General features: G+C 45.5%; 2 protein-coding genes and 1 long non-coding RNA gene across 10 annotated transcripts in view; 1 reads left to right on the top strand and 2 right to left on the bottom strand.

The window, feature by feature from the left end:
• Positions 1-17,057, top strand: part of C2H10orf67 (chromosome 2 C10orf67 homolog) — a 154,525-nt gene extending 137,468 nt beyond the window's left edge. For 4 of the 8 annotated variants that reach the window (XM_073334241.1, XM_073334240.1, XM_073334239.1 and 1 more), the window contains 2 exons: positions 1,088-1,141; positions 10,319-11,321. In XM_073334241.1, coding sequence (XP_073190342.1) covers positions 1,088-1,141; positions 10,319-10,383 — 119 coding nt within the window. In that variant the 3' untranslated portion in view covers positions 10,384-11,321. Of the gene's footprint in view, positions 1-1,087; positions 1,142-10,318; positions 11,322-17,034 lie in introns of those variants that run through there. The other 4 variants (XR_012157581.1, XR_012157577.1, XR_012157579.1 and 1 more) reach the window with 4 other exon arrangements.
• On the bottom strand, positions 16,372-20,164 carry LOC140907701 (uncharacterized). The gene is made up of 3 exons (XR_012157582.1): positions 19,976-20,164; positions 19,496-19,623; positions 16,372-16,488 (listed from the first exon to the last, which is right to left on the bottom strand). It is a non-coding gene; the product is annotated as an uncharacterized lncRNA (long non-coding RNA).
• Positions 20,165-21,305: 1,141 nt separating this feature from the next.
• On the bottom strand, positions 21,306-22,659 carry PTF1A (pancreas associated transcription factor 1a). Its single transcript, XM_073329572.1, has 2 exons — positions 22,010-22,659; positions 21,306-21,554 (listed from the first exon to the last, which is right to left on the bottom strand). The coding sequence occupies exons 1-2, from the start codon at positions 22,644-22,646 to the stop codon at positions 21,352-21,354; spliced, it is 840 nt and encodes a 279-aa protein (XP_073185673.1). The 5' UTR covers positions 22,647-22,659; the 3' UTR covers positions 21,306-21,351.
• Positions 22,660-23,954: the final 1,295 nt, after the last annotated feature.

Below are 23,954 nucleotides of genomic sequence, written 5' to 3'. Positions count from 1 at the left end.
ACCTTAGAGACTAAAATTTAAAGGTGCCACAAGTACTCCTTTTCTTTTTCCAGCATGAGAGACTGCGGTCCTCCCCATAGGGGAGATGCCCAAAACCCAGTGCCTGTGTAGGGGAAGAGCTGATGCCCCAGGGGCCAGCGAGAAGACAACACTTGCCCCAGGGAAAGGGATTCCCCTTTTGTTTTGGTGCTTTATAGACTTGTTCCCCTTCGTTTGGCAGAGGAGCACTCCTCAGGCCTGCCCTGAGGCCTACCGGAAAGGCTCTGAGAAACAAACCCCAAAGAGAGAAGACAGATGCTCCAGAGTGGGGGCTGATTTACCCCAGACCCTGTCCCTGCCAGAGGAGGGAGCACTTAGCCCGGCAAGGCAGAAGGGGTGCCTTGCCACAACTGTTATAGCTGTTAAGTTCCACTGCACTCTGGAGGTAGCTGTATTTAAATTTGGGGTGAGGTTATCCATTTGTATATACTTTACAGTCTGCTGAAAGGCACCATATAACACCATGTATAGCAAATGAGAAATTAAGCAATCAAGCAGGTGGAGAATTTCAGAACAATTAAATCATGTTTCAGCTGCAAAGCATCAGGCATAAGACATTAACTTTAAATGTCCCTAAGGCCAGCTATCAACTAGAAATATCCTGTCTGACATTTCATGTTACTGTTATGAAAATGAATTGCTTCATCAAAATAAAAGAAGGTGTTAAACCCAGGCATCTTTGAGAAACTCCAACTATGTCCAAAGCTTAGGGCTTGTCCACACAGACTAAATGGGTGACAAGCTGGGGTGTAAATCTACAGCACACTAAGTCACATGTGAACCCTGCTACTGTGTACTAAAAGTTTTGGAGTGTGCTATGGAACTTTTAGTGCATGGTAGCACAGTCCACATGGTGACTCAGTGCAGGCCAATCTAGTACACAGTAGTTTTACACTCTACCTTGCCACACACTAAGAAGTCTCTGTGTGGACAAGCCCTTAACTGTCCTTTTATCATAGATAATTGGATACTTTCCAATAGCACGCACAAACTTGTTATGCATTATTGTATGAAATACCTTTCTTTTTCTTTCCAATTATACTTTCAGAACAATATGCAGAACGTTCTAAAGGGGATGGTTCACTAAAACAACTGATTTTCAGTGAGTAAGGAACTTCAAGAAGAAAGAGAATCATTCTTATAAAATTACATATTCACTCCTGTTTGTTCCCTAACTCACCCTACTCTATCTGTGAAAGTGTGTTTGGGGTTCTGATCCTGCATTGAAGTCCCAAAGCCAAAGCTTCCATTGACCCCAATGGTGCACAATCCAGCCCTTGTTCTGTATCCCTTTCCACCTCTTTCCAAACCATATTTAACTCTAGCCTTTCAGCACCATGGACACTCTGCACTGTTCACACATTCTTTCAACAAAGTACACTTTACTAGTCAGAAGTCTACTTTGTTTTGTAACCACATATTTTCTAAAGCCAATTCTGAACAGAAATTATGGTCAGTCAATATTATTCATAGTTAGTGGTGGCCTTTTGTTAATCTTCCAGGGAGCTGTGGCTTGCTTAGTTCAGAAGACTTAGATCTCTTGGTACCATTTATCTTATTTATTTAGAATAAATCTTTTTTTCTTTTTGCAAAAATCAAACAAATCCCAAAAATAAGTATCTTCTAATACATTTGACTTAAGTGTAAGGATCAGAGGGAGCATTGTATTCAGGTAAGACTGATGATGATTAACAATTTTAGCCCTTTTTCAGTGTGAGGGTTATCTGTAAATACTTATTTTAAGCATGTGTAAATTATTTAGAATTTCTCAGATATTTTGTGCAAATATATATCAACCTATAGCTTGTTTACTATTACTATGACTATTTGAATTGTACAACTGGACACCTAATTCACAGGGTGGTGTTTCTGTTTCCTGACTAGATTAGTGGAATTAGTAGTAAAATCATAGAGATTTCAAGATGACTGTGCTAACTCTTCCAGCATGAACGTTATGTGAGCCTATATTCACATGAATATTTCTGAAATTTTCACTTTCTGCAAATACTCTTTCAGATAAATCACTGAGAAGAATGTTTGTAGAAAGTAAATTAAAAAGGTGGTTCAAACAAATCTTAGCAAAAAATATATTTGTAATATTTATCTAACTGTACATTTGGGACTGCCCATATCTAAAGGCCCTTTCATGTAGATTGGGCATGATTGTTTTTGTTTTAACTTCAGTCTCTTTCCTTTTATAACTGAACACATTGGGAGCATACAGGAAATATAACACAGAGAAAGAGGGTAAAGGTTTCAATGTTTAACAAAGATTATATTTTATAAATGTTATAATTTTTAAAAATGAAAACAATATTTCACAAACGAACATCCTAAATCCCCAAGCGTGTCTACTCAAATGGGGGTCCTGTTCTGCAATCTTACTCTCACTGAGTTCTATTTACTTATGCAAATAGTTCCATTTTTAGTACTGCTCAGCATGACCAAGGTCCATAGGGCCTGATCCAAAGATTTAAATAAAAATAAGTCTCCATAGACTTCAATGAGTTTTAATCGGGGCCCATAAAGAATAAATTAGGGTTTATCTGTACTACAGGGCCTCTGCCGGTATATCTGTGCCAGCAAAGCCTCCTAGTGGAGATGCAGCGTAAGTTGGCAAAAAGAGTTGTCCCAGAATAGCTAAACCACCTCTCTGAAAAGCATTAGCTATACCAGCAAAAGCACTCTTTTGTTGGTTTAGTTGCATCCACAAGGGGTTGGCCATCATAGTTATGTCAGCAAAGGGGGTGTGACCTTTTTTTTTTTTTCAAAAAAAGGTCACACCCTCTTTGCCAACATACCTGTGCCGCCAAAACTTTGCAGTGTAAACCAAGCCTCAGTTCTCATCTTTGAGGAATGAGGATGATCCATCAAGATAATTGTGACATTATTGTGACCTCTTCCACTGCATTGTACTTGGTTTCATAACTAGCGCTTCAGTTAGATCAGGTTTCAGAGGAACAGCCGTGTTAGTCTGTATTCGCAAAAAGAAAAGGAGGACTTGTGGCACCTTAGAGACTAACCAATTTATTTGAGCATGAGCTTTCGTGAGCTACAGCTCAGCTGTAGCTCACGAAAGCTCATGCTCAAATAAATTGGTTAGTCTCTAAGGTGCCACAAGTCCTCCTTTTCTTTTTTCAGTTAGATCAGTATCTTGACTTTTCTGAAACACTGATGTTTAATGGAATATTTTAATCTAAAGGTAAGATGTTGATGATTTATTCTGAACAATAATATGCTTTCAGCCAAAAGAAACCGATGCATTGGGGGAAAAAAATGTGTTTCAAAACTGGTAAATATACTGTAAGATACAGAAATTATGTATAAAGGGAATTGATAAATAAGCCTGTGATATAAGAAGTAGTTAGTATAGTCAAAGGATGAATGTGTACCTTCCAATGTTTTTTAAATTGGTATAAACAGGTGTAATATGTTTTTTAGAATGAAAAATTTGCAACAATTTTTATTCTGTTTCTATGTAACAGTGGTAAATTTGGGTAGCTAAGAACATCTAAGCCTTCTATTGTATGACACGCACTGCAGTTGATTTTATGTACTCTAGAAGACTTTTCTCACAGTCCAGTATGTGGGTACTATTGACTTTGTAATCTCTAGACACATTCTTAATGAGTAGAAAAGACACGAATCTCAGAGATAAAAATGCAAAGTAACAGTGACTCTTTACGTGGGTTGTCAGTAAGAGAAAGCTCAAACATAAATATCTGATGCACAGAGGTAACACAAATTATTCTGATAGATTACATTGTTTGTTTGTTTCAAATTACTCTGTCAATCCAGGAAGAGGAGGTTAAGAGGTCAGTCTAAAAGTGCTTGAAAGGACACTGTCAAAGAATTTTTTCATAAATTCAAAATCCATATTTCACTAATTTATAATGCCTTAGATGCACAAACCAAATAAAGTTTCTTATCTAATTAAGAGACTTCTACTATAGTCAGTGGGGAAAACTCCCATTAATGTTAATAGAAGCAGGATCAAACCCTTATGTGCTGAATTAAAACCAGATATACTGGTTTGCTGTTGAAGGTCTCCAGTAAATGTTGCATTCCTGGAACTGATTTTGGTTTTTTTTTTAAAAAAAGTCTTTGTTTTTTGTTTTGGGTTTGGTTTTGTTTTCCCTGGGGGGGGGGGACATAGAAAATTACATGAACTTTGAAAACAGACTCCAACCCTGGCACTCTTTCCTTACACCTATCTTATTGTGCTTGTTAATGTCCCTTTTAATATTGTAATAATTGCCAAAAACTGTAGGTAGTTTTAGTGGGTTTTTTATAGGAAACTTTAAAAATACTGGATTAAAACTCCCATTGGCCTCAGCAACTGCATGACTGTTGCTTGAGTACCAACATTCCTCCCATATACAGAAAGGATCAGATCGTAAGAGCTTCTTTAGCATGTTGAGAAATTTTTTTTGAGTGCTCTGAACTCCCATTGAAATTGATGGGCTTGATCCTTCACCTACTGCAATGATTGGCAGCTCTCCTATTGACTTAAACAAGTGTTGGATTCAACCCATTGGCAGTTGAAGATGCTGAACACCTTCAACTGTTGGCTCTTACTGATTTATAAACACATTCTTGAGCAGTTCATGTAAAGAGATACCCTTTGTTTCCTGATTTTGTGCTCCCTTCTCTCCCCCCCCGCCACCCCCCCCCGCCCCCGTTGGTTCTTCTGGCAGTTTTCAGTGCACCATGATAAACTTTGGAGTTGTGCAGTGACGTTCCAAATGTGCAGAGAGTGAACTCTGTCTGTGCTGACTCCATTCCTAAACATAAATCAGGCTGCCCACCCCTCAGAATTTAGTCAAGGCCAGAGATAGCAATATATTGCCCTACAGTTAGATAGCTCCATGTTCTCATGGACTACAGCTCATAGGTTAGCATATTCTTTGGTGTATTAACTGTATCCCAGCTTCAGAGCCACTGACACACCTAGTGAGTGCCACATGTGTATTCCTTATATAACTCAACAATTTCATCCATAGATATCATACTACCTTTAAAAAGAAAGTAAATAGTAATACCCCTATTCCCTAGATAAGGAAACTAATGTGCAGAGAGGTTTAGTGATTTGCCCATGGTCACAGGAAGTCAATGGCAGAGCCATATTCTCCGTCTTTTGATTATCAATGGCACTGTATTGCCTCCCTTTACCAAGGTGCATTGCATGTTGGTCTTGATATTGAACACACTGTCACCCGAAATGTAGTCTCCATAAAACAAATTATGTTTTCATTATAGAATGATTCACTGGGAACTATTGACTAAAAAAGATTCCAAGAACATTTGCAGCTAATGTCTTGATATCATCCGTATCACCCTGCAGCTGGACAAAGTGGTACAGATGCTACAGCACTGGGAAACCTAGACAGATGTAGATTTCTGAAAAATAAAACCTGTACAGACAACATTTAAAATAAATCTATAGGATTTAGCTTAAATAAAAGAAACTTAATTTCCTTTCCATAGAGTTGAGCAGGGACCTTTTTTTCCATATCATCCAGTACTATAGGGTAGGATACTTGACTTAATTAAAAGAACTAAACAAAATATGTGACAAAGGAACAATATGACTATGGAATCTAGAGTGTCTGAGAGGAAACGTTATTGTGGTCAGAAAAGGTGCCAGAAGCTGCTTTGCATTACCCTACCAGTGGCATTAGGTCCTGTTTCTGACTAAGGACTATTTGTCCCAGAAGGAAAACAGTCTTCCTTTTCAGACAGGCTCTGAGTTTAACTTGGACATAGCAAGAGCAGAAGGGAGCTTTTAATTGATTGGTAGTGGTTTTAAAACGGGCTCAGTCATGGGTACCGCGCCCCATAGGTTTGAGTATTAAAGATATACAAGTTATAACAAAAGTTTATCATCTACAGATCACCAATCTAATGTAATGAACTTGCATATATCTTGGAGCGGGCACTCTATTTGGTTGCACATCTACAGCCAAAGGAATTCCTGATAGCACTCCAGTAGAATAACAGCAGGGATCACTTTGGCCCCTTGTGCTCAAAATGTCCAATTCCTGTCTGAGAGTTGTGTTGCTACCTGTACGGTGCACAGAAGAGCACCAAGTTTGTCTTTTATAAGTGTTTATAAGTCTTGACCGGGCTAGGTGCTGAACATCCTCCGTTCCCATTGTCTTTAGTTAGCATTGAAGGCACACCACACTCCAGATCAGCCCCTAGGCCCAAGTACAGAAATAATTAATTGTCACAACCATAAGAGACTCAGCTTGAAGACTGTGGACCAAGTTCTCTGCTGCATCCAAATAGTACTGGATGCAGCAGTGAGATGGGCCTATCAAGAAGTCAGTTATAGCTCTCCAAGTCCCTGGTCATGCTCCCTAGGCACAGGATAGAGCAGCCTGGGGGATGCAGTAAACGCCATCAGTTGGTGGGTGTGGTGGGGTCTTGTAGTGACCAGCTGGCTATTGCCAAAGCGCATCACACTCCGGCCACTCCCCCTGCCCTGCTCCAACACGTCCCGGGCTTCAGGAAAGGAGTTGTAGTAGCAGATTTTGCTGACTCGTCTCCTATTGGAGACTCTTCCCCAAGGGTACCTCAGAAGGGAGCTTGAGGGAGGTTTCTTTCTCTTTTCACCCTATGGATGAAATCCTGGCCCTATTGAAGTCAGTGGGAGATCACCATACCAGATATCAGGGGGTGGGGAGAGGGTGTGTGTGTGTGTGGTTAAAAAAAAAAAAAAAGCCATTGCTGTTTGGAAATATTTTTAAATATTCTGTGTATCAGGACACACAAAAGCAGGGAAACAATAGGTTTGCCATAAATGATTGTTTGATGTTCTATTTTATGATGTAATGTGTTTCTGCTGTACTAATGCAAATATACGTTAGACACTTAGCTTAATTTGTAAATGTTCTAATAAAATTACTGCAAAATGTGAGTAGGACATGACATATTCTTGACAGCATTGAGGCTGAAAGATTTATGGAACTGTGGCGGCTAATTTTACTCATGAAAAGGACAAGGTTGGAAAGTTGGCTTGTTTATTCACTAAATAGTCTCTGTGCCTCTTCCAATATAAACCATGGGAATGTGGAACTCAGACCAATATTGACAGTATCTCATTGAAACATTATAGTGATAACTTTATCAGTGGTATGTGACACAAGATGGCACCAGACCATAACGTCCTGTCTTCATATAGGTCTACAAACATTTTAGATAAACTGTTTGCTTACTTTTAAAGATCTCTGAAATGCTGTTAGCACATGTATTTGTTTTACTGAATCTAACAACTATACTTTTCAAATTATTTTAATTCATGGGGTGCCAAGAACAAAAAAAAATTACAAAATCACATTTAATGTTAGTGACTCTTTAAATAGAATTTTTCATTCAAACTTTGTCATTAAAATAGAAAGACCTTTTGGTTGTGACCATACAAGCATAATAAATTGTGTATGTTTGTGATACTGAATGAATCTTGCCCATATGCTGCACTGCAAGGCTACATGAATGAAGCATTTACCAAATCAGGCCCACCACATTAAACAGAAAAACAATCTTTATTCATGGTAACTTATCAGTTTCAATTAATCAACCTTAACAATAGAAATTCTGATGTGTTCAAGCAACTTGAAAGCAATAGGTCATCTCCAGGGCAGCCATGTTGTGTCTTTGTGCCTATGGCTTCACACAAAGCAACATCTCCAATAAATGTACATATACAAATTCATATGTGTGCATATATACATATAAGCACCTAGCCACGCCAAGGCCTATAACCTACAAGTCTGCATGTATGTACAGTACTGTTTACCTTTTTGTCCTACAAAATGTAATTGTTTTCTAGTATTTTTAAGCTCTGTAAGTTTAAACAAAGGAAAAGAAATTTCCATTGGATGACCATCCTTTCAGTTTCTCTGCTGCTATGTGAATGGCATTGTGAAAACCTTTCCAATGGTATTGAAAAGGGGTAACCATTGGTTTGATTTGGTTACACGGTTTCGTAAAGAGCTCCCTCCCACTGCCTTAGGGTCTGTGAAAGGTCTGTGACCTGTTTAGAACTGCCAAGTGAAATGTCATGTCGCCCCTCCCAAATGGGAGTATCTGCATTCATTTGATCAGTATAAAAAATGATTGGGGATGGCGAGATCAGTGCTTTTGAATTGCAATTTATACCAGTTTACAAAAATGCACATTGTTGGAAAAGAAAACATGGAAGTGTTTCTTTCTAAATTGCATTACCTGTGAAATGTCATTAGTCTTTTTAGGATATTTACATCCTATTTTTTACTATCTAAAAGAGGCTTAAAATGAAGAAATTCTGTATTGGATTGTGATATTAATGAATATTGTCCTAGTTATTGTCTTGTGTTCAGGTTTGGTATCAAATATTTGGGGGACGATCTTTCCTGATTCTTTTTCAAATTCTGTTTATAGTTTTGGAGCCACTGTCACAACTACCGTTTGAGGATCTTGGGTGATGCATAAATTTTCCTCACTTTGGAAAATACTATCGTTGTGTCATTGCACTAGAGAGTTTATGTAAAGTTCAACATAAGAACATTCTTCCTTTTCGTGTTAGGTGTGTTGCCCTTTGATTGCTTGTCCATAGATGTATTCATTACGTACTTAATTTGTTTCCATTTAACTAGCTACTTCCCCCGGCGCACACCCACAATCTACCTCCCAAAAGTAACACAAGATGGGATGTACATATTTTAAATGTATAATATTGAGTGTATGGTCTGTAGCTTTCTGTTTACACTGAAGTTCTATCTAGTAGATCTCCAGCGCACAAAGGGAAGGTATAAAGTCTCTGTGCGGCATTGGTGGTTCCCGGAAAAGGCGTACACCCTCTCTTCTCTCTGAAAAAAATCGACACCTGAATCTTCTGTGTACCTAGCGTCTTCTAGTGATGCCAAGGCTGAGCGGCTGGGGTTATTCCGGAGTGTTGTGTTGGCGGTTGTGCAGAAAGCGCGGAAAGCAGGTCCTTTTGTGTTAGCCAGTGGCTTTCAGGAGGACGTTAGTCTGGCAGAAATCACTCCCTTCCCCAAAGAGTTGGAAATGTGCTGCTCTCATCAGATGAAAAGGGATGTTTGATACCTTTTGGGTTTCCTAGACAGGGTTCTGTGGGTGACCGTTGAGTTTCTTCAACTTTCAGAAAACAAAGCGTTCGTAATGGGATAAATGGCAGCATTTCTTTAATTCATAATAAGCTCTTACTTGATGAGATGGCATAGGCGTTTCTTTTCCTTTACACGTGATCAACAGTGTTGAATTTCAAATAGCAATTTTGCACAGAAATTGTATTGCAGCACATTTGCATGTAGGTTAGCATCTGAACTGAGAGTGCCCGCTCTTTAGTCGGTAGTGCTGAGTAGGAGACCCAGATATACGGTATTCTGTACCCCCCGCACCCCCATCCCCACTTTGGATCGCTCCGAATGTAAATCTGCCTCCGCCATCGACGCCTGGGCCCAGAAAATCACTGCTCGGCGTGATGGCTAAGCACTTCTCCTTCTAGACCCACAATTCAGAAGTGAGCAATGTCTACATAATAACCCCCCCCCAGTGCTGACCCCCCATCCAACAGTAGCTGCTCTTTAAAAATAGAAAATCATGATGTACTCATTAGAAATGGGAGAAGTAGAGCAAATCAGCATTAAATGTAGAATAAAATGAACCTAAATCCGAAAAACAATAGGAAAAGCAAAAGCTGTTTTGTTTTACAAGTTCACCTGCTCTCTATAGGCTATTGTAGAAAGGCTGGCAGATTGCTAAGGGCTCAAGGCTACTACTACGTGGTAAACCAAAGAGAGACTTGGATCATAACGATGACCCAAACTAGTTAAAACTAGTGGAGAGAACGAATGGCAAAGTTAAAGCTGAGCTTCAGGTTTGTAGTGAATAGGGGGCACTGGTGGCTGTATTGCACATTTAACTGCGTTGCTGTATGAGATAGTACAAGTGTCCAGCATAACTTGGGGGCAGAGCAGGCTGTATGGGTGTGCAGGCAGAAGGCTCGGTTATGCTGGCACTTTCACTGTCTTTCAGGCTATATGCTTTACACTGCTGTTCACAGGAAACCCCAAACTCCTGGTGTCACCTAGTGTGTATCAGGGGAACGCACAAAACAAACTCTCAAACACATTCATTCTGTTTAGGAAGTGATCTGAAATAATGCAACAAGTCGAGCAAGGTTGAGCCTCAGCATGGGTAACTTTGTTCTGACATGTTTCCTGCATGATTTGTGCCCTGATGGTTCATGTCTTCTATATCTTTTCTCTCTTAGTTTCTGGGGATGAAGAATTTGTTGGGGGTCCTCCTTTTCCTTCACCTCCGTCCACGTTAACTTGACGGTAGGAGCAGTGCCTTCTGTGGTAGAGAAAGAGAGCAGGATTGTGAGGAAATAAATGCCCAGAGGTCTTCCTCTGGTCCCGGAAATGTTTCTGCGTGTTGCCTCCTTAGGAAGCTGTGAATACTTTGATTCTCTAAAGTAACGTAGTGTATATTTGAAGTTAATGACAGGAATTTACAGACGCAACTCTCCCACCTGCACGCTTTCCTTTCTTGAAGTTCTGGGTGATTATCAGAATGGGGATATGAACGTGTACCCGATGAAATGTCCATCTTGGTTCCATATTAGTTCCATGCATGGCCTGATTCGTAGTTCTACTTTTTCTTAAACTTTAAGAGCAAAGTTTTGAGTAAAGAGTGAACTTCAATCAAATATACCACCAGCCTTGTCTAGAAACCCTTAAATTACACCACGTGAATGTTAAGTACCTTGCTTTAACTGATAGTTTGATTTAGAGCTTGTCCTTAGGCTGAGCAAGCATGAACGGTTGGAAGTACAAGGCTTTGATTGCTAGCTTTTGAACCATAAACGGAGCCCGATCTTGAAGCCTGTAATTACGTCAGTAGCTCCACTGACTTTAATAAAACTTACAGAGAGAAGAAAGACTGCATGATTTGGCCCTTCGATTCTGCCTAGACCAGTAGCATGAGTGAGTTTAGTGGCATTGATGTTTTATGGGCCATTGAGTCATATATTTTTTTTCTTATTCATTGACATCTCTATTTTCAACGCTATCCAAAAGAGACTTAAATTATACAAATTTAAACATTTCCATAGTTACCATAAACTGGTAGTTTGGGAAATTACAAGTTATCAGCCAATAGTTCAAGCATATTTGTGTGTGTATCATAGATGTGTGTTTAAGGTGTTTGTATAAATATCTGATATTGTGTTGTAAAATACTGACCAATAAATGTAAAAGCGCTAATTTCCTAAAGTGTTGCTTGATCGATTGTGAAAAGCTATTCGTCATACATTTCTTTTGACGACTCCCAAAGCAAACTAAGAAATGCTTGCTAGTGTCATTAATAATTGACTGCGTTCAGTACACAATTTTCATTTCCGTTTATCTGTTTTGCAGTTTGATTCAACTTCTCCTACAGGAACAACGTTACGATGTTCATCATTTATGCTGGGCAAAACTTTGATAATGAATAACTAGTTTTGCGAAGTATTAAGTCCCAGGAAATATGTTCCTTTTCGGTGTCCTGTAGAGCTTGAAATGTTTAACCCTGGGTGGATAATTGAGTAGATGAGTAAAAGACTTAAAAGGTTTAATTGGGAAACCCAGCCTTATTTCCATCTCATGGCCATATAGTGGCACACTGCAGTCCACCATTATTCGAGCTTCATCTACTATACACTATATACCACCGTCTCCAAAGGATTGTTGCCCTAGAAACGTGTTTTAAATCTTCTGCTATATATCAACACCTTGTTTTAGCAGTCCTTGGCTGAATTACAGTTACACAGTTTGGCGCTTCTTTCAAATTTCCTCCCATCACATTGGCCAAAGAAAGGAATTTTTCTCCTTTAGAAATGAATTGGCTTAATTAGTAAGTAGATTAATGGCAATTGCTGGTGAGTTGGTTTCCAGCAGAGTTTCACCAGAGAGGGTTAATCGGAGTCAGGTCTGGAATCTTTCCCAGAACTGGCTGCCAGCCATTTCCGTCAACCAATCAACCCCATAAACAAATGCCCTACCAACTGAAATCGGGTTTATATTCTTACTGTCATCCTGCTGGAGTAATTTCCTCAAACAGCGACAACTTCGCAGCGTGGTTGAAACTGATAGCTCTGAATTTGGGTTTAATACCCAGATATTAAGAATACTTTAAATGTTCCATGTGATGCAAGAATGTACTTGTTGGTCAAATCAGAATTCAGGACATATGAAAACTGGCTCCAACAATAAAGGATCCTTATCAGTAACAATATGTTTTAAACTGATCATAATGTGAGACAATAGCAATAACTTAAGATCTAGAATATTGCAAAACACTCCCAAAATCCATTGCCACAAAATATGGTAGGAACAAGGAAAACCTTAAACACAGAGCTGCACATTTTGCAGTCTTTACACTTATCTTTCCATACTGATAAAAATGCATTCATAGTTTAACACGCAGCTGCATTAGGCTTGCAAAAAAAAAAATCCCTGCTGAGAAATGCATATAATAGGAAAAACAGATCGGCTGGACAGCAATGTAATTAATGCCAGAAAGGGCTGAGGCCGGTTTCATAGTTTGTCTTTTGAGTATATCAAGACGAGACCTGGTGAAAAATGACGCATGCTTTAGCATTTCAGAAAGCTGGCAACTGGCAGAGCCCCCCTCCTCCCCTTTTAACTTTATGCTGCTGAACAAAGGGGTCGGCAGAACTAGCTAGGTTGTAATGAGTTCTATGTCCCTAGCACATTAAGTGCATCATGGAAACATATTGTATCGAAATAGTTTGGAGGAGAATACTGGGGATGAAAGAGAATGGGTGCTTTGATCAGCTCCCTGGGGTCCTGAGTGCGCACAGACCGACTTGCAAGGAGTTATTCAGCTCCAGCTAGACACACTTACAACACCATTCAAAGAAATTTGCATATCTGTAATTTATCACATTTGTCCCGAACATTTTTGCAAGGTAAATAAAAGTTGTCTGAATAAAAAATATCAATCATCGGGAGGGTGGGGGGGAAGAGGAAACTGTTTAAGGCAGACCTCAAACGTCTGCTCCATGCGAAATAAAACTTTTATCCGTAACATTCACAAGTGTATTTCAATGAGCCCCTCCGACAGCAGGTTAAATGCTAATAAGACGATTGGCAACAGCTTCCGTCAAAGAGCTAACCAGCAAAGCGGATGGCTTCTCCTTGTCGGAGAAGTACAACTCCCCAAACTTACTTCAGGACCCAGGAAAACAGATTTTTGGCTGTTATTGTGCAGAGACAGGCTCACACCTTGTAGAGGGCAACGAAACGCTACATTCTCTGAGGCCACATACAGACCATGCAATGCCTTCCCCCGCGTCACAGCCTTGCTGATTTCGGTATTTCTTGTTACACTAACAAACCTTGTTTGCAAAAACTCGCTAAAACAGGCGGATTAAAGACCCGCGGGTCTGTGCAATAGGAAAAGCCCCTTTCCAATGCCCCACTCGCTCAAGAGGAAAGGGAACAGGCAGGCATTGTTCGGCGTTTTAACAAACTCCAGTTAAACAGCAAACAAGAATCTTCAACTTGACCTTGGAAAGGGGCTCTGTGCTCTAGATAATCTATCACCCCACCCCGGTGACAATGATGTATTTCTAAGTATTGCCCGGTGAAAAGATTGATAAATTCGTGGCTGCACAGCCCGGGCGCTTTGGAACCAGGCATGCGCCTCCTCAGCCCCAAGCCTGCGGGGAGAGCGCCCCAGGAGCCAGCCACGGAAATCAGCACCGTCATATTTCTTTTAGGGGCACAGAAAAGCTGTGCACAGCCCTTCTCATATTAAACGCAATATTTCTTTGCTTTGGCGGGGGAACAAAAGTCATAGCAAGGCGTCTTTGTGGCTAATTCAGTCAAAGGCACATCCCTGGTTCCCCTGCAGAAAGGTCAGTGTCGTTGTGTATGGTCCACCCGAGGGGGTGTTTTCACAGCGCACACGGAGCCAGCTGTCCCTGTCAGACCCTCGCCATTGGGGAGCACACACGGCGTGGCTGCTAGACACGCCCTACACCTGCGCGGGCTCCCGGGCTCCACGCCTCGCCAACGCTTCTGCTGCTTCTTTTCCCAAACTTTGCCCGCCCAGTGCAAGCCCTCGCTGGCAGCACCGGGAGCAGGGCAAACGCTGGGAAGGGGGAAGCTTTGCAACTCCTTGCGGGTGCCTACCGGGCGCCTATCGAAGGGGCTTCCAGTCTGCGTGTTACATGTTTGAGAAACTTCCTAGGAATTGCACGAAACTTTAATACGGTTGTGTTAACCGAAGGACCCCTTGTTTAACCCAGAGATTTCCTTGTAAGCTGAGGCACCGCACGGGGGCCGTAGCCCACCACAGTTCATGTATAAGTGGCTCGTGTTGTTTTTAGTTTTATTTGCACTGCACAGAGGCAGGGAGCAGTTCCGCAAGAGCAAACTTGTCCCATCTCTTCCATTGCCAGCATTTTAAAACGCAAAACTCCCTGCTGCCCATCTAATTATTCAGGCCGGGTTTGACTCCCGCCCCGGCTAGCCGGGGAGCCCCAAGCTATCGCTTTAGTTGGGACGGGAACCTCATGAGCGGAACAATTCGGGTTGCATTTCCAAGTGGACTCCTCGTTCTGTGCGCGTAGACCGGGGCGGTGGGTTGGGTGGCTAGAGCTGCAGGTCTGCAAAGTCATTTCACTGGGATACGTTTTAGGGGCTGTTTTGTTGTTCACATCATGGCTCAGCCCCTGCTCCTGCAGGAGACACACGCATTGCTCCGCTCCAGAGTGCGTGGGTACCACATACCGCAGGTGTCGCGTTATTGCTTACGATAGGACGGGACCCTCCGGATTTATTCTTCTGGGGGGGGGGGCGGGGGGAGCAGTGCGCGGGGGGCATGGCTGAGTGAGCCCGGCTCTCGGGATACAGGCGAGGAGAGCCAGCCGGGGGAGCACTTAGCGCCGAAGTTCCTCTAATTCTTGTAGCTCTGCTGTCGCCTAAGGTAAAGAAGACGGAACAAATCGCTCTCCCCGAGAAGGGCTGTTCGCTTTGTGCTCCCAGCTCCCGGGCTGGCGATGGCACGTCCTGCCCTGCCCCAGGGGAGGCTTTGGCAGTGAACGCGCCTCTCTCTCGCCCTCCAAGCAGCTCCGTGCAACAGGTTGCCCGGAGCAGGTGCACTGGCGGGGAAGGGGGATGAGTTGGCGCTGAAGGCAAAGGCCCAGCCGCCCTGGGGAGCCGGCCCGCGGTGCTGATGCTGTGCAGGGGGCAGGCCCGCCACGCCGGCGCCCCAAGGCTCACAGCGCCGCTGGCCAAGCAGCCCGAGCGCCTCTGGCCAGGGAGCTGTGCCGCTGGCATCACGGCCTCCAGCGAGCTCTGCCGCCGCCGCCCCCGCGGGAGGGGGACCCTGCTCTGCCCCCCCCGGCAGCCGTGTGGGGGGCTCCTTACCCCGGGAGGGATGGTCGGTGCCCTGGCCGATCCTTCGGGGGTGCCCCAGCCGCTGCCCCCGAGCCTCCCCAGCGCCTCCTGCGCCCCGGCTCAGCCCTGCCTTCCCGGGGCCCCTCTTGGAGACCTCCATGCGCAAAGTGGCCAGGCCAGTCGGAGAGCCTGCGCCTGCGGCCCGTTCCCGGCTCGAGGGGCCACCGACGGCACCCGGGCACCGGCTCAGTCTGGAGCTGGGAGCTGCCTCCTCCCCGGGGCCGCCTCGCCCGGCTCCTCTCCGGTTCCCCGGGGATCTGGGAGCAGCGGGGAGAGGCGGGGCGCATGCGCGCCTCCGGCCGGGGTCCCTCTACAGCCGCTGGCTGCAGAGTTTGGGGAGAGTTTGGCCAAGTTTGCCAGGGAGGCAGCGGGCGCTCGGACGCCTGGCTCAAGTCGCTGGGGAGCCGGGCTGAGGCCCCGTGGGGCTCCCAGCCTGCGGCTCGGGGTGGGCTGGGGGTGGGAGGCGGCGGGGGGTGGGAGGAGAGAGGTCTTTGTGTGGCACGGGGAGACACTTGCGCACAAACGCAGCAGCGCGCTCGGCCATGGAGGCCTCTCTCCAGCGAGGCCACCTCCGCCCGGGCGCGCTTCATTTACAGCCTGGGCCATTCATCCCCCCTCCCCTTTGTTCGCCTTGAAAGTAATGCTGTGAATTAAAAGAAATGACAATATTTTCCGTCTGCTTGAAAGTCCAAGAGAAGGGCCCTTGAGCTTGGCAAAAATCAGGCAAATCATTCATCATGCCACCCCGCACCTGTGGTCTTGGCATTGAAAACCCTTCAGACCCATTCCTATTAAACTTAATTATTCCCCCAAGGCACACAATGGTTGAAATGGAGCAGGTTGGAGTCTGTTTATTGGTCGTAAATGTTTTTCTGAAGATCTTCTGAATCTCATTGTTAGCTCGTTGTTTGAGGCTGCCCTCTTTCTTTCAGCCTAGAGTAGCCTTGGACTTTTCAATTTTCAATCGTAACATCTGCTTAATCGTACGGATCAAAATATGGAGACACAAAACATATGTAATGGTTGATTTGTTAAATCCTGGTAATGAGTTATTAACAAGGGAAAACAATAGGCCAGGATGGTGAGAGCCTTATGGTAACAGAGTCACTGTATGTAACGCCTGACGTTTCCCTTCTTGATAAATGGAACTAAGGCCTGAACGCCAGGTGATAGCAAGAAAATCAATGTCTTTAGGGGCCAGCCCTGAGACTTTTTTTCTATGTGAAAAATTAGGAGACATAAAATTTAATTGGCTGATCAGGGGGAAAGCAGTGGTCTTAAGTTTAATTGCCAGTAGGCTTAGCAAGGGAGACAAAACAAGATTTGGGCCTGTTTGTTTGCTTGCATCCCAGCTTCAAGTCCAAGTGTATCATTGAAAATGTGTTTTATTATAACACATGTCATGCTTTACAGTTCCCATATTGTGTAAAGACAATAGTTAATGGTACATTAAAGACAAGCAAACCATGCCAACACGTCTTGGAGACATTGTAAGGGCCTCTCTCTTTGCTTGTTTTAGGCAGCTGCAGTCCAGGACCCAGAAGCACAAAAAGAACAAGTTTGAAATACCAGGTGCATCCTAGAGAACCACGACAGGGATTGATATGTTATAGCCTAGGACATGAACCTAGCAATAAAGATATCATTTCGATTGTCTGCGGCTTCCACGCCATGTAAAGCAAGAGGCGCCTGAGCAGCCTGCTTGCTGGCAGCAAAGCTTTCCCTCCCTGGGTTTCCCTATCTCCCTCAGCCAAATTCGAACACCTGTTGGCCAGACCTCACAGCCCGTCGTGGGAATCGTTGCCGACCAATGATTCCAGATCTCTGAAATGCGATTTGTTGTGGAATTATTTCGGACCATTCCCACAGGCTGCAGAATGCTTTGGAAAGAGGGAGATTTACCAGGGAGCACTCAACTGGTGTTTGTTCAACCTCGCAGCTGGTACTCGATGCCACCGAAAGATACATTAATGAAAATGGGATGAGTTCATGGATTTAAAAGGCTTCACACCCCATACAGTATAGGGCGTTAATCCGAATATTGGCAGATTAGAGGCCATGGGAATCACAGTGGGACAATTTCACAGTGCCAGTGAGAGCCTCTTTATGCGCACTGCTTTGCCGGAGGAGGCTTGCTCTCTTTCCCATACCTTTTCTGTATTTTAGGGCAAAGAGATTGATGCTTTCAGGTTTTTATGGGGTCTTTTTTACAATTAAATTGTCTTTTCAATGGGCTTTAAGGGGCATCACGAATGTTATTGGTCTCAAGAGGACACTGTCGCCATGTACATTAATAAGCACCGATCCCCCTTCTCGAAAGGCTGTGAGAAGTTACATGGCTCGAAGCCTCTTTTAAAAATACAGGCAGCCTTTGTGATATTTCTTTTCTTTTTGTTTTTAACATAAATCAGAGATCTCTGGGCTGGCCGTGGGTGTTTCTCACGTTGGAAATGGGAGGGGGTATGGCCTATAATTAGTCACCTCCTTAAGCAGCCTGCACTGAGAATGAGAAACCACCAAAGGGGAAAATCAGAGGCTAGGTCACTGCATTATTTTCATAGCTGCATATTAGCCATGACTTCCCTCGTACCACTGACGTGAGATACATCCACTTTAGAGCCGATGTGAACTGACTTTGGGAACAGGGAGATTTTTAACTCAAACAAACACAATCTGTAGCCTCTGGCACGGAAGTCTCGGCAGTTTGGTTTTAAGGTAGCACTAAATATCAAAGCAGCTTTTAAAATATGACCCGAGGTTTGATCAGGCAGCGGGTCTTTTGACTGACGAAATCAGTTTTAAAGAGGGGCATCATTTATTTTAGCGAAAGTAAATGCCTAGGGGAAAGGGGCTAGTTTGTACATATTGTTATTGCTACAATTGTCGTTTTCAGTGTGGTTGGGAGAAAAGGGGCAGGCTGATTAAGAGGAGGCCTGAATAGCTGTCAGTCATGCCTGCCCACACGCTGGTCCTTACAGTGCCAAGCAATATTCCGGACCAGCAAAACCCCTAAAGCTACGGCGAATCTCAGAGTTTGCTCCTGAGACAACAACGCCTGTGTCGGTTTCAGCCGTGAAGCTCTGCTCGCCTTTTGGACAGGAAGACCTGGAATGATCCTTTCCTTCTGCCTTTTGCGGCAGGACTGTTTTTGCAGAACTGCTGCATTAGAATGAATGGATTATGAGTAAGTAAAAAGAAGCTGTCAGTCTCTTTGAAGGTTGCGTTTAAAGGGACTTGCCAAGTCAAGACAGGAGAGTGACAAGATAGAGACCCTGGTGTTTTACAGGCGAAGCCCGGCTCTTCCGCTTGATCTGCATCATACTAAAGGATGTGTTGAAGCATTGAATCACAAAAAAAAGTGGCACGCCAGAGAAAAGGTGGCACACAACAATGATGGTAGTGTTTGAATTGTGGAGTACCCCATTACCAAATCCAATCGGAACGGAGGGGTCTCTACAACAGAAGAAAACGGTACAACACTTCCATAACTTATAATTAAACTGAAGTCCGACTAACATTTGACTTTCTAATGAGTGTAATGAGATTACATGCCTGATGGAAGCATTTGTGCAAAAGCGACTTTCTGTGTTTAATGAGGTCCTAATACAGGACAAAATCGAATTATAGTTTGACTCTTTTTCTCTCTCAAAGAGCACAGTTAAGTTCAATTACATCGGTGCAAACTTCTCCCTCCCGCTGCAGAATGGGGGGAGGGGGTTTGCACTCTGACACCAACACAGATTTTTGAGCTTTTTTAAAAAAAAAGAATTAAAAAAACCCTGAAGCCCCAGCTCTGTAGTGTTTGTATGGGCAAGTTGCTCTTCTAATTGCTGTTGGAAGGGGTCCATGCCATCCGCGCTAGCACAAGGGGAACTAAATGCGCTTAACTAGGTTAATGCAATTAGCAGGCATGCAACATATTGCTCCCAGTTTGTGAGCTCTAAAAAAAGAGTCCAGTATATGAGGAGTAATAATTATACCTTGGCTGGCCAGCGCCGTTCCCATCCGCCTGGGCACCTCGTTTGCTCAGGTCTGCTCGGGACTCCGCTTGCAGGGCTGGGGTGGGCATCTGGGGCTCTCCCGGGAGCAGTGACGTCGGTGGCTGAGCCTGAGGAGCGGCGGGTACCACGGGAAAATCAGCACCTGCAGCGCTGGCCAGCAGCAGCACCAGGCCTGCAGCCCACGCTCCCCCCTCCCCAGCCAGGTTCGAGCTCTGGCTCTGCAACACCCCCCACCCCCCACACACCGCCGCCTCCTGCCCCCCAGCAACACATTAACACTTTCCGCGCCGGCCCCAGGCGCTCGCGGCTACTTTCCTCTGCCAGGAGGAGTGGCCAAGGGGCGAGCTCGCTGCATCCTCCGAGGCTCGTCCCAGTCCAGCTGGGGGCCAAGGGGCTGCTAGCAAAGGATCTCAGCTCCCGCAGCCCTTGCTCGGGCTTTGAAGTCAAGGGGCGCTTTACCTGCGTAAGGGCTGCAAGGGCCGGCCTTTTATTCCTAGCCACAGAGCAGCTCCTCGCTCACATGACGCACCCACGGGGCCGGGGCGCCGGTGTTCCTCTGCTTCTTGGCCTCAGGCTTTTGCTGGAAGGCAGCCTGGTCCGCGGACCGCGCGCAGCCCCGTACAATACTCCTGTCCCCTTGTGAGTGCCTGAGCCCCACCCTGCGCCGCCTAGGCCCGGATTATAGGAGCTGGGAGTGTCGCCGAGTCACTGTGTTCTCTGGCCCTGGTGCCCTGGACGCAGCACCGGCACTGGGCTCACGTGGCTAGGAAATGCCGCTGGTTTGCAACCCAGCTTGGCTAGGCTGCTGCGGTAAAGCAATAGGGCTGCTCCCTTGTCCTCTTCCTTCTTGGGGCTTTGTTTGTTGAAGAGGTGCCAAATGCATTTTGCTGAGACCAGCAGCGTTGGAGCTGTGCTGAGCTAAGTGCAGCCTAACCAGGTTGTTTCCCAGAAGTTATCTGGGATGCTGTCAGGTGGCTGTCGGTGGATTAGTTCTGAACTCAGTTTAGTTTAAAGTGATTCGTGAGAAGCTGGTGTTGCACTAGCAGCCTCGTTCTTGGTGGTGGAAACCACAACCAGATCCGTGTCATTGTAAAAAAGCAGAGGGGAATGGAACTGGACAAAGCCATGACTTTAAAACACTTAAGGAGGGCATGTCTAAAGAGGGTGGAGTGAAAAGGAAGATGATGCCTTCCACCGATGTAAGATCAGCCCTCAGAAACGCTCCTTATGCTGAACGCTAGTCATCCCTGGTGCAGAGGCAATGGTACGGATACAATATAATGCTGCCATTGTTTGAACCAAGTAACCAGCCTGGAACTATTCCTGAACTCTAAATCCCTCTTTTTAGGAAGTGCCCCTTTAAACACCACCGCTCTTATTTGGCTTCTACAAGGTAACTTGACTGTGATGTAGCTGAAACTTCCAACTTTTTATTCTTTGAGTTCACTGTTATATTGTCTGATAGTTTTAGCATCAAAGTCCCACAAAATAAACTGCCTTAGAATGTTTAATCAGAGTTTATTATTAACAAACATAGAAATAGTCCACATGTGGTAATAAATTATTTTCATATTCTGGAAGTGTTTCCCGAACAGTTTTATAGAAAGGTGCTGGTGGAATAAAACTATTGCATATTTTAAAATCAGGATAAATTATATAAATTATACATACAAATAGACAATACCACCGAATTAACTCTACTTGATAATAAATAGATAAATAAAAGCATTGATTGCCATTAGATTTTGAATTTTAAATTACGTTTAAAATATAGGTTTTTACATACAAATATACACTGGTGTCATGTTTGCATTTACAGTCAAAATATTCACGATTCATGATACAAAATCAAATGGAGGTTCGTTTTCTATGTTGTTTAGAGAAGATTTGTTGTTTAGTTTTCTGGGATCTTCAGGGGTCCACACTTTAGCTGTTCTAATTATGTTTTGTTCCTTAAGTTGCTTTTCATCAGTCCATGACAGAGAGTGCCCAGCAAGAGGAGGCAGTCCGTAATCAGGGTCGCTTGGAGAAGGTGATCCTGGAAAAAGAGAGCAGTAGGAAAATAAATATTTTGCTATATACCAGTGGGAACCAGTCCCCTTCTCTTTGCTCTTGGCCTTTTCAGTGATGCAGGTAACCCAGCTACATGTATAAGCATTACAGGACCGTGTGACATGCTTAGAAAATACCAGGTTCCTCCCTCTTCTACCGATCAGCCTCGCTGTGGAGGGTCTCAAACCCTCTACAAGGTGCCCCTCTCTATCCAAGCTGCAGTCTTGCGCTCGGAGAGAAGTAGTGACATCAGGCAAGGTGCACATTCCTTCAGACCAACGGCTCAAAGGAGAACGCGCTGTGTGCGCGCCTCTGAGAGCCTGTCTTTGTGTGTGTCTGGGGAGGTGTAAACCCAGCCCTGGGGTAACTCCAGGGAAGCCAGTGGAGTTACGCCAGGGAGCAGTTTGGCCCTGGGCGCCTGTGTCTGTGCTGCCCACTTACTTGTGCCCCTGTGGCAGATGATGACTTTCTTGGGCTGGCTGGGGCTCTGGCTGCTGGCGCTCCGCAGGGGCAGGTCCGACTGCACCAGCTCGCTCAGGAAGTTGATGTAGCCAATGGCCAGGCGCAGGGTGTCCACCTTGGAGAGCCGCTTCTCGTAGGGCAGCGTGGGGATGTGGGACCTCAGCCCCTCGAAGGCGTCGTTGATGGACTGCATCCTCCGGCGCTCCCGCACGTTGGCCGCCTGCCTCAGCTGCTGCAGCTCGGCCTCGGAGCGCACCCGCCGGCGCCGCTTGGCGGAGCTCAGCGCCTGGAGCCTGCCCCCCGCGGACAGCAGCTCGGAGGCCGCCGCCCCGCAGCACTCGTAGGGGACGCTGGGCGAGGACGGGGAGGAGGAGGAGGAGAAGTTGGCCGCGGCGGCCGCCGCCTCGCAGCAGTAGCCCCCCGGGCCCTGCCCCCCGTCCCGGTAATACTCCTGGAGCTGGTGGCTCAGGAAGTCCACGTCCTGCTCCAGGAACTCGTCCGCCTCCAGGGGGTCGCGGGAGGACTGGTCCGTGAAGAAATCCTCCTCGTCGAAGTAGGGGGGCGAGGAGAAGGAGTCCAGGCCCCCGGGGAAATGCTCCAGCAGCACCGTCTCCATGCTGCGCCCCGGCCCGGGCACGCTGGGGCGGCTGCAGCCCGCTGCCGCCCGGGGACGCAGCCGCGAGGAGCCTCCTGCTGCTCCGGAGCCACTCGCCCCTGCTGCTCCCGGCGAGCCGCCCTCCGCTGCTGCGGCCCCCGTCCCTGCAACTGCGGCGCCGGCTGCGGCTGCGGGCGCTGCCCTGCCCCGGCGCCTCTGCCTCTCTCTGGGGAGGCGGCTGGGGACTTGCTGGAGCTGAGGGCTGGCACGCGAGGATTCTTATAACTACATCCACAGGCGCGTGCCATTAACCAACAGCGCCAGCCAATCAGAGCGAGCCGGCGAGGGAGAGACTCGGGCGCGGGGAGGGCGCATACACCTAGAAAGCTCCTGAGCGAGGAGGGGAGAGGCGGGGCCCGGGCCAGGCTCGGGGGGTGGCGGGGCGCTGCCCCAGCTGCTGCCCCAGCTCTACCTGGCGCTGCTATGGCACCTTCAGGTGTTTGCCCTCACCCCTGCTCAGGGCGCATGCAGGCCGAGTTGGGGAAGAGGTGATGAAATGCAGTAGCAGCTCTGGGTGATTGTATCTGCCCCAGATCACCGGGGCTGCGGGCAGGACACCCTTGGTGGCCCTTCCAGTCTCTGTGCTATTTACCTATAACGCAACACTCAGCAACCTGAAAGGGAAACAGCAAGGCTGGTTTGTCGCCACGCTGTAGATTCCCCCCGTCTTAGAGATCGTGGACCCTAACATGGCTTTGATGAGCGCCACTTAGCAAGATACAATTCTTCAGTCTCTGATGAGGAAGGTGATTATACCTGCCCTAGAGAGCACGAAGCCTAAGGCACTGTGCGCTCAGCCTCTGCTGAGACTGAGAGTTTCGATATTTACATCCCCTGGGACTGTCACAAAGCATTTTGCTGCTGTCTTTCTTTAGGGTGCTCTTGGAAAGTTAATTAAAGCAATGTCTTTCCATTTCTTCTGTTATAGAATGTGACCATGTCATTCTAGATTTTGAACAGTATCTGCTTCGCTGGAGACTTTTTAACTACACAAGGTGCTGAACAGCAGGTGGATGCCATCCCTAAGTATCTTTATTTCTTTATCAAACACTTTTGAAATGGAGCATTAACTTACACAGATCACATTCGCAAAATCTACAGACGCGAAGTATGCCTTCCAAAGAGGTATATTTCATTCCTTGATACTTGCTGTCTTTGTCTAGTCACTTAAATATTTTTCCACCGTGTATTTAAGTAGTAACACCATTTATTCAGAAAATCTGTGAGTTTAAGCCGTTTTAAGAGTTATTTTAAAAGCAGGCATATGGT

This window comes from Lepidochelys kempii, chromosome 2, assembly GCF_965140265.1.
Source record: "Lepidochelys kempii isolate rLepKem1 chromosome 2, rLepKem1.hap2, whole genome shotgun sequence".
NCBI classification, from domain to species: domain Eukaryota; kingdom Metazoa; phylum Chordata; order Testudines; family Cheloniidae; genus Lepidochelys; species Lepidochelys kempii.
The sequence above is the reverse complement of the archived record's forward strand: the minus strand, read 5'-3'. Positions and strand labels throughout refer to the sequence as shown.

What these genes read in the sequence shown, in the direction of transcription:
- PTF1A (XM_073329572.1), bottom strand. Translation starts at nt 22,646, where the DNA reads ATGGAGACGGTGCTGCTGGAGCATTTCCCCGGGGGCCTGGACTCCTTC. An exon ending in CATCTGCCACAGGGGCACAA is followed by an intron (nt 21,555 to 22,009) that starts GTAAGTGGGCAG and finishes CTCTTTTTCCAG; the next exon opens with GATCACCTTCTCCAAGCGAC.